The sequence below is a fragment of the Macaca thibetana genome, chromosome 6 (genome assembly GCF_024542745.1).
Source record: "Macaca thibetana thibetana isolate TM-01 chromosome 6, ASM2454274v1, whole genome shotgun sequence".
Lineage (NCBI taxonomy): Eukaryota > Metazoa > Chordata > Mammalia > Primates > Cercopithecidae > Macaca > Macaca thibetana.
The window spans coordinates 107559634-107578794 of record NC_065583.1 but is presented as its reverse complement, the minus strand read 5'-3'; the positions used below and the strand labels follow the sequence as shown (position 1 = coordinate 107578794).

General features: G+C 39.2%; 1 protein-coding gene across 5 annotated transcripts in view; it reads left to right on the top strand.

Moving 5' to 3' along the window:
- Positions 1-19161, top strand: part of ARHGEF28 (Rho guanine nucleotide exchange factor 28) — a 313178-nt gene that overhangs the window by 271440 nt on the left and 22577 nt on the right. For 3 of the 5 annotated variants that reach the window (XM_050793496.1, XM_050793498.1, XM_050793499.1), the window contains 5 exons: positions 489-589; positions 3567-3605; positions 3700-3747; positions 8767-9252; positions 10637-10940. In XM_050793496.1, the coding sequence (XP_050649453.1) occupies positions 489-589; positions 3567-3605; positions 3700-3747; positions 8767-9252; positions 10637-10940 (978 nt within the window). Of the gene's footprint in view, positions 1-488; positions 590-3566; positions 3606-3699; positions 3748-8766; positions 9253-10636; positions 11706-19161 lie in introns of those variants that run through there. The other 2 variants (XM_050793501.1, XM_050793497.1) reach the window with 2 other exon arrangements.

Below are 19161 nucleotides of genomic sequence, written 5' to 3'. Positions count from 1 at the left end.
CCTCCTCCTTCGGACTCCTCCTTCCTCCTAACCCTTGTTAATCGTCTGCTGCTCTTGCACTGGCCACAAGGGAGACTTTTTACAGACTCGGGTCTGCCAAGAGACCTTGCTTTGTTCTACAGCACCTGTTTTAAATTTCACCCTTCCCAGGAGGCTTTTTCCTATTAAGTGAGAGTGAGATGTAGAGTCTAACCTCTGTACCACAAACAACACACGAACACTTCAGCACAAGAAAGAAAAGCGCAAAGATGGTGATACGTTGTGCTGTTCGTCAGCTGCTGTCTGTTAGCCTGTAAGCCCCATGCGGGCAGGGACCACGTGCATTGCTCTGCGCTCATCCAAGCACCTCGTCTAAGAATACTCAATACGTAGTATTTTGTGATGTTTCTTATTTTGAAATATGTGTCGGCCGTGTACAGGAGAACCCGATCGGCTGGCTGATGTTTGACGCTGTCCTTTTTGTTTCTGTCTCGATGGCGTGCTTCCAGCATTAGTCACAGGAGGGAGAGAAGAAAGAGGCTGTTCGGATGTGGATCCCGGGATCCAGGGTGTGGTAACCGACTTGGCCGTCTCTGATGCAGGGGAGAAGGTATTGTGAACTGATTTGTTAGTAAACGGCAGCGGTTACTGTGTGTAATAAAATAGCCTCAGGTTCTGGTCTGTCACGGCAGTGAGTGGGACCAAGGTACTTTTCTGAATTGTTCTCGATTGATTTAAATATTCATATTTAAACTTTCTAACTCATTTCTTCTTCAAATGTCCTTGCACTTCCTGTGTCATGTAGGCGTAAACAAAGCGACGATTGAAAAGTTATTAAAAAGATTAAAAACTCTCCTGTGTATATGTGTGTCTGTGCTCTCTGACTCCTGGTCTTTCTGCCCTGCAAACCTTTGCTTCTCACGCACTCTGTCTGGCAGCTCTGGCACCCGGGGGCCCTTTTGCAACCAGATGGCGCCAAAGTAATTGAAACACCTTTTCCTTTGGAATATTCTTGCTTCTTTCACCTTCCTTGACCCTCCTCTCCTTGCACAGTTGATTTCCTGTCACCACCCACATTTCACCTACTTTTTTTGTGGTCAATTTTTAATTAATTTGACCAATTTTTCCTTGGGGCACAGCGATTCTAAATGCTTCTTTTTTTGACTTACTGCTATATACATAGGTGTTAACTCTCTCTTTAAGAATTAAATACATAAAACTTCCTACTAATGTCCACTAAAAGTGAGATGTCAGAAATAGGGAAGGAATAAAATACGATTCTGGGAGGTGGCAAGTTGGCCTCTTCCGACTTGTCGGGGCTCCAGAGTTTAGCTTTCTCTAAAATTGAATTAGGTACATTACTAGGTGCCAATATGTGTCAATGTGAAAAAATGGCAAATGTCAGATCTGCTCTTATATATACAACATATTTTACATATTATATACTTTTTGTGTATATTACATAGGACTGAGAAATCAAGTCCAGAACTTTTAAAATCCAGAGAAAAGACAGCTGTGACTGAGTGTTCTTTTTTAAACTTCACAGGCCAAAATGAGCATAGGAATGTAATATTTTACTCTACTCCTTCTGATTGTAAGCTTTCTAATGTATTGCTTCTTAAAATGTTCCTGCTCTTCATCCTTTTCGGTGAAGACTTCACTTTTAAGTGTGAAATTTGTGGTGTCCAGCTGTGTTAATAGAAAAGAGAGAGTGAATTAGTAATAGTTTAATTTTGAATTCAAAGTTGGGTGGCTGCTACCCCTGAAGTCTGCCTCTCTCACTCCAGTTCAGCTACAGGTAGACAATTGAGGTTAAGTGTCCAGGTTCTTCTTTGGATTAAGCTATCCGCAAAATTTTTCTCTTAATAAGGCATTTTGAAAAATTAATAAATTAATAAACCCAGGTAAAGGGAAGGATCACTTGAAACCAAACTTTTAAAAGGTGTATAATTGATATTTTGTCATTAGCTTCCTCTACAAGGTAAGGTTAGAACAAATTTCTGAAATAATTTTTAAAAATGAAATCTAACTCAAATGCAGAAATAATGGATAAATCACCAACTGCAGTTTTAAATATTCACCACAAGGTGGCGGAACAACTCCATTTAAAACGCGAAATTTCCTGTCTTGTGTCAAACCTAGTGGCTTTTGGGCATAACCACAGGTAGCACAGTCCAGCTCATTTCTATGGTTCTAATTTTTATAGACTATAAGAACTCTGTGCCATATGGTCTTACTACAGAAGCAGTGGAGTGTGGATGGGCCAAGACAGAGCCAGAAGAGCTGCGAGAACGCCAACAATTCCTCTAGGGCGGGGGTTCTTAGAGCCTGTTCTCTCCCACAGGGTTGGGCACAGATCTAATGTCTTTAGCTTCATCTCCTTTTTCAGCCTCTGTCCTTTCCCTATCAGAGGTGCTGCTTACGAGTGAAATCTTTAATTGGCAGTCCAGGGGAAGCAGAGGTCTGGCTAACTCATCCTGGCATCATCAGCCTAAACTAATTGAATTTAACAAGTTCAAAATTACCTGAGGACATGACCATGGCTGGCTGCTTTTTATGGCTTAAAATTAGATGTGCCCAGATGAAAGCAAGCAGCATACAGGAGACTGTAGGCCCTTGAGGACAGGGTATCCGATGGTCTCCCATAGCATAAGGTGTGAAGTTTATAGTGGGTGATCGATATTTATTGATTGAATGGCATGCCGTCGAGTTCAACTTAGAATCATTCACTCGTTGAGTGTCCATGCTACATCAGGCATCATTCTTATAATATGGAGCACACGGATAAAGTCTCGCTACTCACTGATTTGCATCCTAGGGAAAGAAGGCAGACAATAAATGAATAAACAAGTGTTCAATTCTGGAGACTGCAAACCATCACTATCCACATGTGCCCTTAATGTGTGCTGTCGAAGAGACAATGAATGAGGCATAGACCCTGTCCCTAAAGAACAGATGGTCTCCTGTGTCTGGTTCATGGCCTCTGCTGCTAGTACTTCTACTAAGGCAGTCACTGGTCTGGTGATCTCTGACTGTGGTAGGATCTAGAGCAGCCCAGCTAAGCATGCCCCTATGGCCAGGGTCTGAGTCTGGTTTTTTTTTTTTTTTTTTTCCCAACTGCTGTATATTTTGGTATCATGAATCTCAAATATTGAGAAAAGGAGTTGAGGCCAGACATGATATAACTTCCAATCTGGCCTCTAGAATATAAAAGGTCAGCCTGACCCAAAAGACAACCGCAATCCGAGCACAGAGAACTCAATTCACATTGTGGTTTGCACAAGGTAAATGTTGCCACTTGAGTTTTCAGGGTGTTCTTACTGTCATCCCTTGTTGTTTTAAGGGGTGATTGGGTGAAAATTGCCATGTATCTCAAACATCAACTTTGCGTGAAGGACGCTCTTGTCAAGTGTTTGTTTAATTCTATAGGCTTTTATTTCTGGGAGGAAACTGAGTCGGTATAGATGAGGTAATCAAGTTTAGAGACAGCAAAGTGATTTACCCAAGTCATACATTTTGGGACACTACAGGGCAGCTTTTCAAAAGTAGAATGGTTATTCATTTTCTTGTTTTTTTATGTATTTTAGGTGGAATGTAGAAATTTTCCAGGTTCTTCACAGTCAGAGGTGAGCTGCACATACCTTAAATGTATCACCAGCCTTTATTTGTGGAGAACGAAAGTTTTTTCAAGAATTTGACACTTATGATTTTGTTTTTCAGATTATACAAGCCATACAGAATTTAACCCGTCTCTTATATAGCCTTCAGGTAACTACCCTCCTCTAATCTTTGACCTTGTGAATGTTTCTCTTAATGCAATTCTCTTTGATGATTCCCAGACTTTAAAAATGAGAAAAAGTGAGAGGTAGGGAATGATCTTAAAAGAATGGCAACCTTCTAAGTATAATGTGTTGGACTCACATGGTTTTGTAATCAGAGGCAACACCATGACTACATTTTATACCATTCTTCTCTGAAATAATAAAACAGTTCATATCTTTAAAAAATATTGATGAATATGATCTGGCTTGACATTTACAATGAAACTCTTAGGTGAGTATAGCATGACTTCACATTTTCTGATGAAAACCTAAATTCACACCTAAACAACTTTGACTTCTCCATGTGGCCATCAGCCTTTAGAGTAGTTAAGTAATTCATATGTTGCTTTACTCTTTTGTTTGTTCATCCACTCAACATTTATAAATTTATTAATGTTGAGGGGATGAACACGCGGTGCCCGTCTCTGTGCTGAGTATGCTGAGGGCCGAGCACACAAAGGCAAATGAGCCACACAGCCTGCTCTCAAATGGCTTACTGTCTTTCAAGGAAAAGGAGACATTTAAAAAAAAATCATGCTTGCATTTAGGATTAAATGGTGGGATGATCCCTTAGGCTGGGGTCTCCAAACCCCTAGGTGCAGAGTGGTACCCGTCTAGGATGCACAGCAGGAGGTGCGCCAGGGGCAAGTGAGCCGTACCACCTGAGCTCCGCCTGCTGTGAGATCAGTGGTGGCATTAGACTCTCATAGGAGCGTGAACCCTATTGTGAACTGCGCATGCAATTTAGGGATGTAGGTTGCCCACTCTTTATGAGAATCTAATGCCTGATGATCTGAGGTGGTACAGTTTCATCCTGAAACCATTCTCACCACACCGCACCCCATCCATTAAAAAAAAAAACTGTCTTCCACAAAACAGGTCCCTGCTGCCAGAAAGGTTGGAGACCACTAGCTTAGACCATGCACAAGAAAGAGGCTCAGTGTGTCCGATGGCTTAATTTACTCATTAAAATATATCTCAAAAGGATATACATGCAATGTTTGGATTGTTGAGAAATTTGTAGAAAAATTTGAGAATACAAGTAAATGAAAGAAAATTATTTCTGATTCTACAAAGAGAATTAAAATTATCATGTTGGTATATAAAGCTCGATTTTAGAATTGTTTCCTATGCACTCTTCTGTAACATGTAACTTTCTCTGTCATCAATTATTGTTCTATAGCATACTTTTTAATGAGTATATATTAAATTCAAGTCTGTGGGGTTTATTCAATCCCTTATTGTTTACACTTTTGTATTATTAACAACACTGTAGAGGACATCCTTGTGTACTCATCTCTTTGAATACATCTGACTGTTTCCTTAGGATAAATAAGAAGAATCATTTTGTTTAGGTTTTCAATAGACTTTGCCAAAATAATCAAATCAACCAACATTCTCTCTTTTTCTCTTCCATTTGAAGATGGATTAGGGTATCTGATTATTTTATTTGTACTTCTTTGACTACTACTGAGACAAAACATTTTTCCCTCACTGGTTTATTATTCATTCATGCTTCATATCTTGTTGAATTTAAAAGAAAATAAAATGAAGCCTAAGTTCTCAGCAGAAAATATAAAGGCATGCTGCATTCAGTGTTTAGTTATTTAGATTTTGACTCCATCAGGACTTCTTTCTCTTATGACCTTTTATTCTTGCTCTAGGACCAAAATCTGAATTGTTAAAGCCTTGGATTACATTTGAGTATATGACAGTGCTAATCTTATTTTTCTATGCATATTTATATATTCTTCCACAAGAGCTCTTATTTTTTATTTATTTAGTTTTTTGAGACAGGGTCTGGCTCTGTTACCCAGGCTGGAGTGCAGTGGCACGATCTCAACTCACTGCAACCTCCGTCTCCCGGGCTGAAGCCATCCTCCCGCCTCAGCCTCCCAAGGAGCTGAGACTATAGGCATGTGCCGCCAAACCTGGCGAGTTTTTCTATTTTTAGTAGAGACAGGGTTTCACCATGTTGCCCAGGCTGGTCTCCAACTCCTGGGCTCAAAGTGATCTACCTGCCTTGGCCTCCCAAAGTTCTGGGATTACAGATCTGAGTCACTGCGCCCAGCCCCACAAGAGCTCTTAAACAAGTTTCTTATCTCTTACCAACGCCATTAAATTAAAATTTCATTACATTTTTGAATTAAATTGGAGAGAATCAACACCTTTACCTTAATCACTTACTCATATAAGAACATTGGTCAGTCATCTCTTATTTTATGATTTGCTGGAGAGCTTTGTAATTGTCTTCATATAGTATGATGTGTGTGTATATATACATTTTTTTCACTAAGTTTATTCATAGTTCTCTTTACTGCTATTATGAATACATTTTTTTTTTCTTTTTGTGTCCCCAATGGTTGTTGCTAATATAAATAAAAGTATTGATTTGGGGTACTTATATTGTAACTGGCCAACTCATTGAACTTTATTTTTCATTTTAATAGTTTTTCCATTGATTTTTTGAAGTATTCCAGGTAGAAAATAAAAATTAGAAAATAATGATATTATGGCTATTTGTCAATAATTACATGAATTTCATTTTCTTGGCTTACTGCTTAGGCTAGGACTTTTAAAAATGTGTTAAATAATAGTGGTGATAGCAAGCTCTTGGTCTTGTTCAAGATTTAGTGAGAATGCTTTTAGTGTCTTGGGCTAGAGGTGCGGTTCTGGGGTTGATGTTCTTAGAAATCAATGTATCATGTAAGACAAATAATCTTTATTTTAAATGTCAGCTGAGAAGGGATACAGTTTGAGCAGCAGCCATTAACTTGGGGGATGAAAACATTGAGCATTCTGGCTGGTGTTGCCTGATGAAAACACTCACAGGTCATGTGTCTTCTTTTCAACCCTGAGTGCAGCTCTGTGTAGATTCAAGGTCCAGAAAAGCTTGATCACCTGAATGACCTAATTTTTGCAACACATTAGGTTAAAGCAACATGGGAAATATCAAAGTCTACAGTGAATTCTCCTAACCTAACCAGAGCTTCTGAGCTGGTCCAAGGCCATGGGCTTTGAAAGATTTCTGTTCATGGCACAGTCGTCTTTTTTGAAGCTGAATGTCTTATATGTGACTGAAGTTTTTATATAAACAATTTTGAATCAGGTGGAATGAAATTTGATCCCTGTATTAGGAAAATAGAGTTATAAATGAGGCATAGACAGGGCAAAAAGGAAAAGACATAGATATTCTAGCAAAGTAAAGTTAAGCGAGTGAATTGGGAATTTCCCTAAACTTGAAAAGCAAGTGCTGTTCTCTGTCCTAAATATAAATGTAAACTTTAAGTGTGAAGATTATTCATTTAGCTTTAAATGAATATTTAAATTTAGATGAATATCCAATCTTCAGATTCCACCTCTATACAAGGGAAAAGAATGGCCTTATCCCAAATGTTAGATAGACATGAAGAGTACCTCACAGCAGCACTTAATTACTATAACTGTAACCCTTACGTGAGCGTTGTTGTGGTAGTTTTGACCTAGAAAGTATTGGATTTTTGTTTGTCTTACCATACTGTCCCTTAGGATTTATTAGAGTTAAGTGGTGATGTAAAGTCTACAATTTTATTTAGCCAGATCAACAGAGTCCTAAGTGGTTTATTGCATGCTCATTATTTCATATTTAAAGATCATAGTAATTAATACCTATTCTGAATGATAATCATTGTTTTATTTATAACAACTCCCAAAAGCCACTAACTAGTCATGTGTCTGAAATTTTAAAGATTAATTTCCAAATTTAAAAATATGAATTTTCTTTCAAAAGGCCCCAGTGAATACATTTTTGAGTCGTATTCCAAGACAAGTATGAATTTAAAATATACCTTAGTTCTTTAACTTTCAAAAGTATAGGAAACTGCTGAGCTGACAAAGAACTTATGGTCAAATCCCCATCTTCCCAACATCTGTTATATGGACAGTTTAAAAAATTCTGAGGAAGGAAAAATGTGAATTTATCCCTAGGAGAGTAATGATTTCTCATATGGAGTCAAAACATACACACATACCCAGTATGTGTCCATTTTCAATTTGTCCCTTTTGTACTGCTTTGCACTCTAAATGGGAACTTTTAAAATTAAAAGCTTCCAAGGGCATTCACAGAGATCTTTTTGGTTTTGTGGAATCCTTCCAAATCTTGGTAATTATTTCCTGTGATGTTGCCAAACTTTTCATAGGCAGATACCGTAACTCAAAATGTTTTTTTAATCTGGTTGGTAATGTCCTCTGGGCTTTAGAGTATCTATTTTCCCTTCATCATTTCAGCCTCCTGTTAGCGATCTATTAAACAAATAAATTTCAGCTTAGTTTTTGTGTGCATGACCTTCCTGCTATAATACAAAGATGTAACAGTAATGAGACTAGCTTTAGCCACTTACGTATCTCCTAAAAATGGTATTAACTGCTATTCTCAGGCATTATGTTATAAAAACATTATTTACCAAAAGTCTCCAAATAGTTGATTTTTATTTTTATGTCTTTGTAATGCAATGTAGCTCAAGTAATTTCTGGTTTGGGACTCAAAGAAAGGATACTACTAGGTTTATGTGGATTCTTAAGTTCTCATGAACGATTGACTAGGGAGACCTCAGCAAGAGAGTGAGATGTAGAACAGGAATGCACAGCCTTGTGAATTTACATGCCGAGTTCGTATTCGGGAGACTCGCTTAACTATCACCCAACAACCAGCACCAAATTACCTTTCCATAGGAGAGGATGATACTGCTTTTGGGCTTTGTTTCTTTTCTCTATGAATTCACAGGTCATACCCCTAGGACATATGTAGACAAGCCTCTGTGGAATGCCACAAATCTTGCCTTTGGAGGTAACTTAGGAAAAGGCCAGAAATATTAAGAGAAATGAGTTCGGGCCTGCGTTTTGTGTTTCGAGGTAGTTCCAGAGGAAAGCGTAAACAATAACAATGGAAGCCTGTGTTTGATTATTTTTCCTCTGTCTGCTCTGACAGGCCGCCTTGACCATTCAGGACAGCCACATTGAGATCCACAGGCTGGTTCTCCAGCAGCAGGAGGGCCTGTCTCTCGGCCACTCTGTCCTCCGAGGCGGCCCTTTGCAGGACCAGAAGTCCCGCGACGCGGACAGGCAGCATGAGGAGCTGGCCAACGTGCATCAGCTCCAGCACCAGCTCCAGCAGGAGCAGCGGCGCTGGCTCCGCAGGTGTGACCAGCAGCAGCGGGCGCAGGCGGCCAAGGAGAGCTGGCTGCAGGAGCGGGAGCGGGAGTGCCAGTCGCAGGAGGAGCTGCTGCTGCGGAGCCGAGGGGAGCTGGACCTCCAGCTCCAGGAGTATCAGCACAGCCTGGAGCGGCTGAGGGAGGGCCAGCGCCTGGTGGAGAGGGAGCGGGCGAGGATGCAGGCCCAGCAGAGCCTGCTGAGCCACTGGAAGCACAGCCGGCAGAGGAGCCTGCCCGCGGTGTTCCTTCCAGGTGGCCCCGAGGTATGGACCTTCTAGGGTGCTGTGAGGCAGCCTCTCAAAGACAGGGCTGGGCCTGGGGGTTCCTAGGACACTAACCACACATCTGTCATTTTGGTTTTTGTGTAAGACCTCATGAGGATTTCTCAATTTGTAGGTAGCCAAAGCGGGAAGCTTTCAGAGACAGTACATATCCATGTTGACTTAAAATATGGATGGTGTGGGCCAAGCGCGGTGGCTCACGCCTGTAATCCCAGCACTTTGGGAGGCCGAGGCGGGCAGATCACCTGAGATTGGGAGTTCGAAACCAGCCTGGCCAACATGGTGAAACCTGGTGTCTACTAAAAATACAAAAATTAGCTGGGCTTGGTGGGGGGGCGCCTGTAATCCCAGCTACTCAGGAGGCTGAGGCAGAAGAATCGCTTGAACCCATGAGGCGGAGGTTGCATTGAGCCGAGATTGCACCATTGCACTCCAGCCTGGGTGACAAGAGTGAAACTCCGTTTCAAAAAAAATGGACAGTGTAAGGGCCCAGGTCCTATGGGATCACTGCACTCTGCCTGAGATGCCCTTACCTAAGGAACAAACATAGAATCTAGTTGTCCTAGAAAGGCCCAAGTGGGTTTGTCCTGGAGTCACACTCACCGTGAGCTTGCTCTTTCCCAGTATTTGAAGGACTGTCTTTATATGATCTGTCTTAAGAGTTCTATGTAGAAGTAGCTTTTAGAAGATCAACTAACTATTAATAAATACTATAGGCACTGAATTTAGCAAGTATAATACTATTCTGTTATGCCGAGCTTATTCTCTCTTTGTAAATTTGATATAGTAAATTCAAAATCCATTTCACTAGTAAGAGTTATTTATTTGCATCTTTTCTAACCATGCTTGACAATCCCATTGGTCCCAGGAGTTTATTTTCCTGTGTTATGAGCATGTATGTTTTTTTATTGATAGTGCATGAAGTTGTAGAAGTTGATAAGCTTACAAGATCTCTGTTGCAATCTGTTTTTCCTTTTAAGTTGGCTAAATTATGTTTATTGCTAACTCCTCATGTATATATGGATATGTTTTCAACTTTTTTATTTAGCAAAAGTAAAAAATGCTGCTTTCTCTGATTAAAATAAAGTGGAAACACTTTAATGTCATAGAACGCCACTCTTTTTTTTTTTTTTTTTTTTTTTTTTTTTTTTTTTTTTTTTTGTTAAAGACATGCCATGCATAGCAAATTGAAGTTTTTGGTACTAGCTCATTAAAAGCGGATGGGGTGGGGGGAGAAAAGAAGTGGTAATCTTGACCTTACTTTTACTGAAATCTTGATTCCTAAGATTCTTTCAGGAATAAATACTTTATGAAACTTGTATAAGTTAGAAAAATTATTGTACTTTTCCTCTGTTTCTTTCCATAGGTAATGGAACTTAATCGATCTGAGAGTTTGTGTCATGAAAACTCATTCTTCATCAATGAAGCTTTAGTACAAATGTCATTTAACACTTTCAACAAACCGAATCCATCAGTTATACATCAGGATGCCACTTACCCCACAACTCGATCTCCTTCTGACTTGGTAAGGACTAGTGAAAATCAAGTAGACCTCAAGATGGACCCTTCTCAGCCTTCGAATGTCAGTCACGAACTGTGGACAGCCGCCGCTGGGTCCAGCCATCAGATACTTCCTTTCCACGAAAGCAGCAAGGATTCTTGTAAAAATGGTAATTAACACTTTAAATGTCATCTGTATAGTTTGAACAAGAAGTTGTCCCTCTGAACGGTTGGCTCTTGTGTAGAGTGCATCAAAGTCCTCCCTAGCATGGGAATAAATTGGTACTGATGAGCTGGAGTTTGCGGCATTCACTTTTCTTTGGAGAAGTCTGGGGACAGCCTTTGCTTGTAAGTTACCTAGACAAGTGAGACTATGGTCATAGGGCTTAGCGAATGCTCACAACATGTAAGAACCAGACAGGATTTTTAGATATGTGGGTTAAAATGATAATGTCCTCTTAAAAGTAAAGCAACTTGGTATTTACTCCCCACTATTGTGGACCCCACTACATCCTGAAACACCTACGTTGACACTCAGAAATAAAAGATACCAACAGGGTTGGTAGTGGCACTTTATCAGGGCAATTTCCTGTAACATTAGTGAAATCTTCTGTACTGCTGTTAAACACCCAAAATGAAACTGTTAACATCATTTGTCATTGTAAAAAAAAAAAAAAAAAAAAAAGAAAAAAAAAAAAGGTGTTGTCTCTCCATAAGTACCTCATAATAACACAATTTGCTAATCCCATTAAAGCATTTGCCAAGTATAAATGAAAGGCAGCTCGTGTTACCAGCTCTACATGAATCCGAATGATTTAAATCTATGTCTATTATAAATTGTTTTCTGTGGGACATGAGGTAGGGAATGAGAAGAACTTGAAACCTCTCTACTGAAAAACAGATGGTATGCAATAGAATAAACAAATGGCTGGCCACATGGATATGAAATAAATCACCCACAGCAAAATGTTTCAGAAACATAAAACAAGCAGTAGTATAGAAGTCTTCAGAACTGGATACAGATTTGTTTCTATGCTTAATATATATTCTTAGATTGTCAGTTGGAGGATAATTTTTCAGCAACAAAAAAGAAGGTATTTGGCTTCCCCCAATTCAAGAGTAATAATTCTGACACTGCTTATAAGTTGATTTATTACTGATCCAAAAGATGTTGATTCTTACTGGTGACTAATTCTTTACATTACTTAAGTCACTGTGGTAACATTCTTATTTCTTGTCAGCATATAGGAGAGAATGAAATAGTTTTTTAAAGTATTGTTTCAAATATTCTTTAGATAAAGAAAAAATATGATGGAATAGTTCAGACTAAATAAAAGGTCAAGCAAAATTTAGAAAATGTAACTTCTTTAATATATTATCTTGCAACTTTACTACAATAGAGAGCACATTGCAGAATGCTTTTTCTAAGCACATATTGCTTTGCTGTGTTGATCCATTAACCTGCTATTTACAGTGCTTCCTGTGTTTTTGTCAGCATGGTTTTACATACTGGCTTTGGTATAATTCCAAAGCTCAGTTTGAGTTAAACCACATTCAGCTTTTGTTTAAAAGAAGCATGTCTCTTTTACTTTTTGTGTATCTCCCATCTTTTTCTATTGACTTGTGCTTCAAAGTAAAAACTTTTTAAGCCATTTGGCAGCATACTTGCAGTAGATAGAAAATGTACTAAGGAAATAAACAGTGATTATATACAAAACCAGTCTATCCACATGTAAGGAATTAGAGCCAAAGGAAATGCTGAGAAATGTACTTATGCTTAAGAAATTGTATGTCCAGTGTAGGCCAAGGACACTCAGGACATTGACAGGAGAGAGGAAAATCAACTTTGGCTTAAATCTCTCAGGAACGTCCTGGTTTATATAAGTAGGGATTACATCAGAAATGCTGTGTGTACTGTTCACCACTGGAGTTTTGCAACTAGTCAAAAAACCTTCTTTATGTTTGTTTACTTCATGATAAGCAATTTCTAGAGGAGAGAAAAGAAAGTCAGAGAATAGGAGGTGATAATAAAGTAGAATGAAAATTGTATATATATACTTAAAAGAGTGGTCAAGGCTAGATAAAATTATTCAAACCACTGCAGAGCTTTCACAGCTTTTATCATTGACAGTAACACAACATCAGCCGCTGGTGATGGCCTTAGCTGGGCTTCATGGGTGCTTGCCACACATGACCTTGGGGGACAGTGACTGCGGGGGGCTGGACAGGAAGAAGTAGGCTCCAGGGTGTGCTGGTTGGTGACAGTTGATGTGGCAGAACCAAGGACCACACAGTGTTGTTGTCCCCTCTTCTGTGTTTTGCTACTGAATCTGGGTGAGTGGCCATCAGTGACCACTACTGAGGACCTCCATAGTTCACCACAATCTAACATAATTTGCCTATAATGTTGTGGGCTGGTATTTTTGCTAAATGTGCACTTAACCATGATTTCATTCAGTCTTCAGTCACTCTTTCATTGTTAGACCTTAAGGTCAGCTGTTTTAGGTAACACCTTAAAGAATGGTTTGCTCTTTTGCCTAGTCTGGTACTGTGGGTAGAGGATCAGCTCAGATCAGTGAAAATGTGAATTTCTGGAACAGTAAAGCTGATGGGAAAAATTGTATATAAATACAATTCTCCAATGTGTTTAGATACCACCTAGATAGGAATTTCTGTTGGTTTGTTCAGTACAGCCTCAGCAGACATTTTTGTGTTCTAATTGTGATTGGTTTCTGAATTGCTCTACCCCCACCCCTGCCACGAGTATTTATATGACACATCAAATTTCAGGCACCGTGCTAAGGTTTTACATGGAGAAACTCATTTAATACTCCCAACAACCCACTGAGATGGTTCTGTCGTTTGAGAGGGGCAGCTGGGATACAGAAAGGCCAAGTAACTTGTCCAGGTCACACACCTAGTAAATGGCAGAGCCAGGAATTGAACCTGGGAAGATTGACTTTACAGCCCATGCTGTCAATCATTACACTCTATGTTCTTAATTACTTTTTTTTTTTTTTTTTTGAGAAGGAGCCTTTCTCTCTGTCGCCCAGGCTGGAGTGCAGTGGTAACATCTGGGCTCACTGCAACCTCCACCTCCCAAGTTCAGGTGATTCTCCTGCCTCAGCCTCCTGAGTAGCTGGGATTACAGGTGCCCGCCATCACACCTGGCTAATTTTTGTATTTTTAGTAGAGATAGAGTTTTGCCAGGTTGTCCAGGCTGGTCTTGAACTCCTGATGTCAAGCAATCCACCCGCCTTGGCCTCCCAAAGTGCTGGAATTACAGGCTTGAGCCACCATGCCCGGCCTAAATTACTAATTTCTAGAAAGCTGTTTTGAGTTTTACTTTTTTTTTTTTTTTTTGAGATTGAGAGTCTCAGTCTGTCGCCCAGGTTGGAGTATAGTGGCGTGATTTTGGCTCACTGCAACTTCCACCTCGTGGGCTCAAGTGGTTCCTCCCACTTCAGCCTCCTGAGTAGCTAGGACTACAGACTTGCACTATGCCCAGCTAATTTTTGGCTTTTTTATAGAGATGGGGTTTCCCCATATTGCCCAGGCTGGTCTTGAACTCCAGGACTCAAGCGATCAGACTGTTTCAGCCTCCCAAAGTGCTGGGATTACAGGCATGAGCCACCACACCCAGCTATGAGTTGTACTTTTTAAGGAAGTTGGTTTAGATATAGAACTAACCTAATCCTTTTGTAATGCCTAGTGGGATGTTCATGATTAAGGACCAGGTTTTTGTTTTTATTGTTTTTATTCCCTCCCCTCCTTCCCTCTTTAATAGCAACATTTGGAAAATATTTCTAAATGTTTTGGATTGCTGTGGCCAACTCTTGCATGGGGCCTGAACGTCTTCAGTATCATAAATACTCTTTAGCTTTACTTTTTCCCCATACGGGACATTTTCTTAAAAATATTTTGTTTCTCTAATGTTGCCTAATACCCCATGTTATCTGTAAATATTTTTTAAGATAGCACTTTAAAGAACTTTCTAGTTTTGGAAGTTATTTCATGAACAAAATTCTTGGATGTTCTTTAGCTTTACTTTTTCCCCATACGGGACATTTTCTTAAAAATATTTTGTTTCTCTAATGTTGCCTAATACCCCATGTTATCTGTAAATATTTTTTAAGATAGCACTTTAAAGAACTTTCTAGTTTTGGAAGTTATTTCATGAACAAAATTCTTGGATGTTCAAACATTAAATCCAAATTGGTATTTTATTTGTAGTGGAAGAGATGGTTGGTTTAAGAACTTTTTCTGTACTCCTCTGTGGGACACCAGCCAAGACTACAGAATATTTGAATTTCCTTAAACAATAGTCTCTGTGGGACAATTGCTATGTAATCGGCCCTATGAGATGCTCTACAGCATTACTCTGAAAGGCAAAAACAGAAAACAAAAACAACAAAAACCCCCAACATTTTATTCTTGTGACTTTCTATCTCCTAGCGTTAACATTTTAGAACTATATATTGAATGCATTTTAGAACTATATATTGAATGCATTTTAGAACTATATATTGAACTATATATGTGTTGCCTTTTTCATTAACAGAGAAAACATTTTATGGTATAAAAATCTGAAATCTTAATCTCCCTTTTCAGTTATATTTTTCTGTATACCTCAATATTTGCAGGTTTCCCAGAAGTTCTCTTCAATTCAGTTAAATCATTATGATTTTGTTATGCATTTGGTAAAATTTAAGTCAAGCCAAATTTTATGTTAATGATACAGATACTGGGAAAAAAAGTAACTTTATTAAGTTTGAGTTCTCTTTCCTTTTACTACATATTAGAATTTGCTGCCAAGAAAACTATTTTCAAAATTCAAAGCATTGTATTTAGAATACCTCATCTTGATAATTTTTTTTAAAGACAGCTGTGTTAAACTTTCAATGACAAGTTTTTTATGTAAGGCAAGACAATAGAAAATTTCCAAATGAAAACCCATGCCGTACTTAGTATTTAAATAACAGTCTTAAGAAGTGAGAGGATGATAATTTCTCATGCTTTGAAATATTTCATAATTCAGAAATTGATGTCTTACTTGTGTAATCTATGTGGAGAGAAGCTTTGCCCAAAGAACTTAAGGCAATTTTCCCAGAAATTGAAACTGGTATTAGACACCATAAACTTCTATGTTGTGAGTGTATTTGAAGAGGGGGAATGTATTTGTCGACCATGGTTGCCATAACGAAGTACCACAAGCTAGGGGGCTTAGACAACAGAAATTTATTTCTTCTTTTCTGGAGGCTAGAATTAGAGATCAAGGTGTTGGCAATATTGGTTTCTTCTGAGGTCTCTGTCCTTGGCTTGCAGATGGATGGCCATCTTCTTCCTGTGTCTTCACCTGGTCTTCCCCCTGTGCCTGTCTGTGCTCCAATCTCTCTTTATAAGGATATCAGTGATATTGGATTAGGGCCCACCGTAATGACCTCAGTTAACTTTATTCTTTAAAGCTCTATCTCCAAATACATTCTGAGCTACCCGGGGGGTGGGGGGTAGGACCTCAACATGTGAATTTTGGGGGGACACAGTTCAGCTCTTAACAGGGGACAAAATGATGATTTTTCTCCTTACCATAGTTTTAGGTATCATGAAAGCCTTAATTAAAAAAAAATATATATATATACACACATACACACACACACACACACACACACACACACCCACCCACCCCAAAGTTGAACTATAACATTGTTAGTTTTTTGACTTGGTAAGGGAAGTGAATTGAACTTTGTAAAAAATAATAATAATTACATGATAGTAAAATTGTGATGAATATTTATATCTGTATATTGATAGATATTGATGTTTGTTATCAAGCCTAGTTCAACACATAGAAATTAAGGCAGGACATATTGAATCCACTTCCTACTTAGTGAAACTAGAGCAGAAAATATTGAGTCTATAGGTTCATTTCCTACTTATAGTTGTATTTCCAAGCCTAGACCTTAACTAAGGGGCTTTGGGAATTGTGAGTACTCTCTGATTGGGAGGGACATTATGTGCCTTTATTTTGGATTGCTTAAATGAAAACAAAGCTGAAGGGTTGAGGACGTTAATTACAACATCAAATTATTATCCAGAGATATATAGGAGTTTGAGGAAATCAAACTGAGGGAATCATCTGGCAACTCTTTCTTCTAGAATCACGATTATCACGTTAGGTGATGTTTTAAAGGAAACTATAATATTGCTTGCTCTTGGTAATCTATATCATGACAAAAATATAAAGTATTGGGCTCAAGGGCTTAATTTTCATCTTTCTCATCGACAAGTGGAGATGATTGACTTTAGCCTTTTGCAGATTTTATACCAGGAAAAGGAAACATGACATTCGCTTGTAGAGCCTGGTGAGCCAGGAGTGCTTACTGCCAACTTCCTGATTGCATATTTCTCTGGGGGCAGGTTGGCTATGTGAGCCAACTGGGCCAGGGCCATCCCGCCTCAGCACACAGAGCCTAAGACACAGCAGGAGAGCAAACCAGCAGGTGGGTGGATTCAGAGGCAGCCAGCCAGCCATGCGGCTGCCTGTTCATCTCCACCCCGGGTTCCAGTTTAGTTTGGACAAGCTGCTGAAGTGTGGGAGTCCACATGGTATGAATGCTCCAAAGAGCCTCAGAGGTTAGGCCTGGCCCTGGCCATCCTTAGCTTTAAAAATGAAAAAATAATACATGCACAGATATACATACACACGTGATCTATCGGCTACATGTTTGACCTCTAGTATGATGTGACTACTCTCAAAGAGACTAAGGCTTGGGTTTGGAGGGGAAATTTATATACCAAACATAACTGAAGGATGAGGCTTGCTGCCATCAGTCACAGTGACTGATGAGGTAATAATCCGGCTTCAGCAAAGGAAAGGAAGCATCACTCTCCATGTATCAGAATCTGGGGACTGTCTTCTCTCCATCCAGCCATGCAGATTTTGTTCTTAAGGTTTGCTTAAAATGTGGAATGTTCAGCTGAGTACCATCGATTTATGTTTGCCTAAGAAGAATATGACCATCTATCTTAGGGGGTGGCAAACTTTTCCTTAAAGGGTCCTATAGTAAATATTTTAGTTTTTGCAAGCCATCAGATCTTTGTTACAACTAGTCAACTCTGTCATTGTAGCTTGCAAAGCAGCCATAGACAATATGTAAATAATGAGTTTAGCTGTGTTGCAGTGAACTTTATAAAAACAGGTGGCTGTAGTTTGCCTACCCCAGAGACTGGTTTCCAAACTTTCTTTGCCTCCACTTAAGTTGAAGAGTGACAATTACACTCCTCCTTGTTTGGAATGTTCACCTTTGGGTGAATTAATAGTGCAATATTATATGGCACTTCATGCCATTCAAAAGCAGATTTGAAATCATGATCTCATTTGCTCTTTATAATGATTTTGTGAAATGATGGTTATTGTCTCTGTAAAGAGACAACTTTTCTCTTTCACTTTTTGTTCAGTCTCTGAAAACATAAATTCAGAAAGAGATAGCTGAATATGCTGGATGGAGTTTAAGGCCAGAGGCTCAAAACTTGGAGAAACCCTTCTTCCCAACTCCAGCTCCCCAAATCCTGTGATGGTGTTGGGGAGGGCCACCCTCTGACTATGCAGCTAATGAGAAGTAAGATACATAGATAGGAATTTTTTGCTAGAATCATGCTTCCCATAGCTGACTATGCATCTGAGTTTACTGTGGCAAACAAAAAAAATACAGATTCCTCTGTTCAGAGATTGTGATTTGAATCAGGGCTTGGCTGGAGCCTGCAAACTTGTGTATCTAACATTCTTCTTAGTTGATTCTGAAGCAGCCAGCCTGATGCATGTCCCCGGATTGCTGGCCTGGGACACTGGACTTCATATAAGAGGACTTCACTTCAAACCCTGACTCTGGCTCCTAATGCTGTGTGATCCCTAGGTCTTAGTTTCCCTATCTATACAAACGGGAAGGAAGTGTTAACATAACTATTTAAAAAAAAAGGCCTGACATGTCCCGGGGATCCAGTGAGCATCAGCTTCCTACATTCTGGAAATAATTTATTCTGATTGTGATTCAGGGGTCGCCTGCCAACAAGGAAAGTGTTTCCTAAATGTTATTAGAGAGCCAATAGTTTAAAATATAAAATAATTAGCTGTAAATTGGGAAACTTTTTACTCAGATTGGAAATACATTAGAATAAAAAGGGTAACTATCTTTCCATAGTGATCTCAGAGGAGGGGTTTGTCAGTGGATCACCAGAATTGTTTTGGTGATGAAGCTCTGATAGCACAGCATTTTGCTTCTTCCTTTTGTTCCTCTCTCTACTGGAACAAGTTATGTAAGTCAACCACATTTTTAGAACCAGATATAAACACCCAAATGTCAAATACTCTGACAACATGACTGAACATCACCT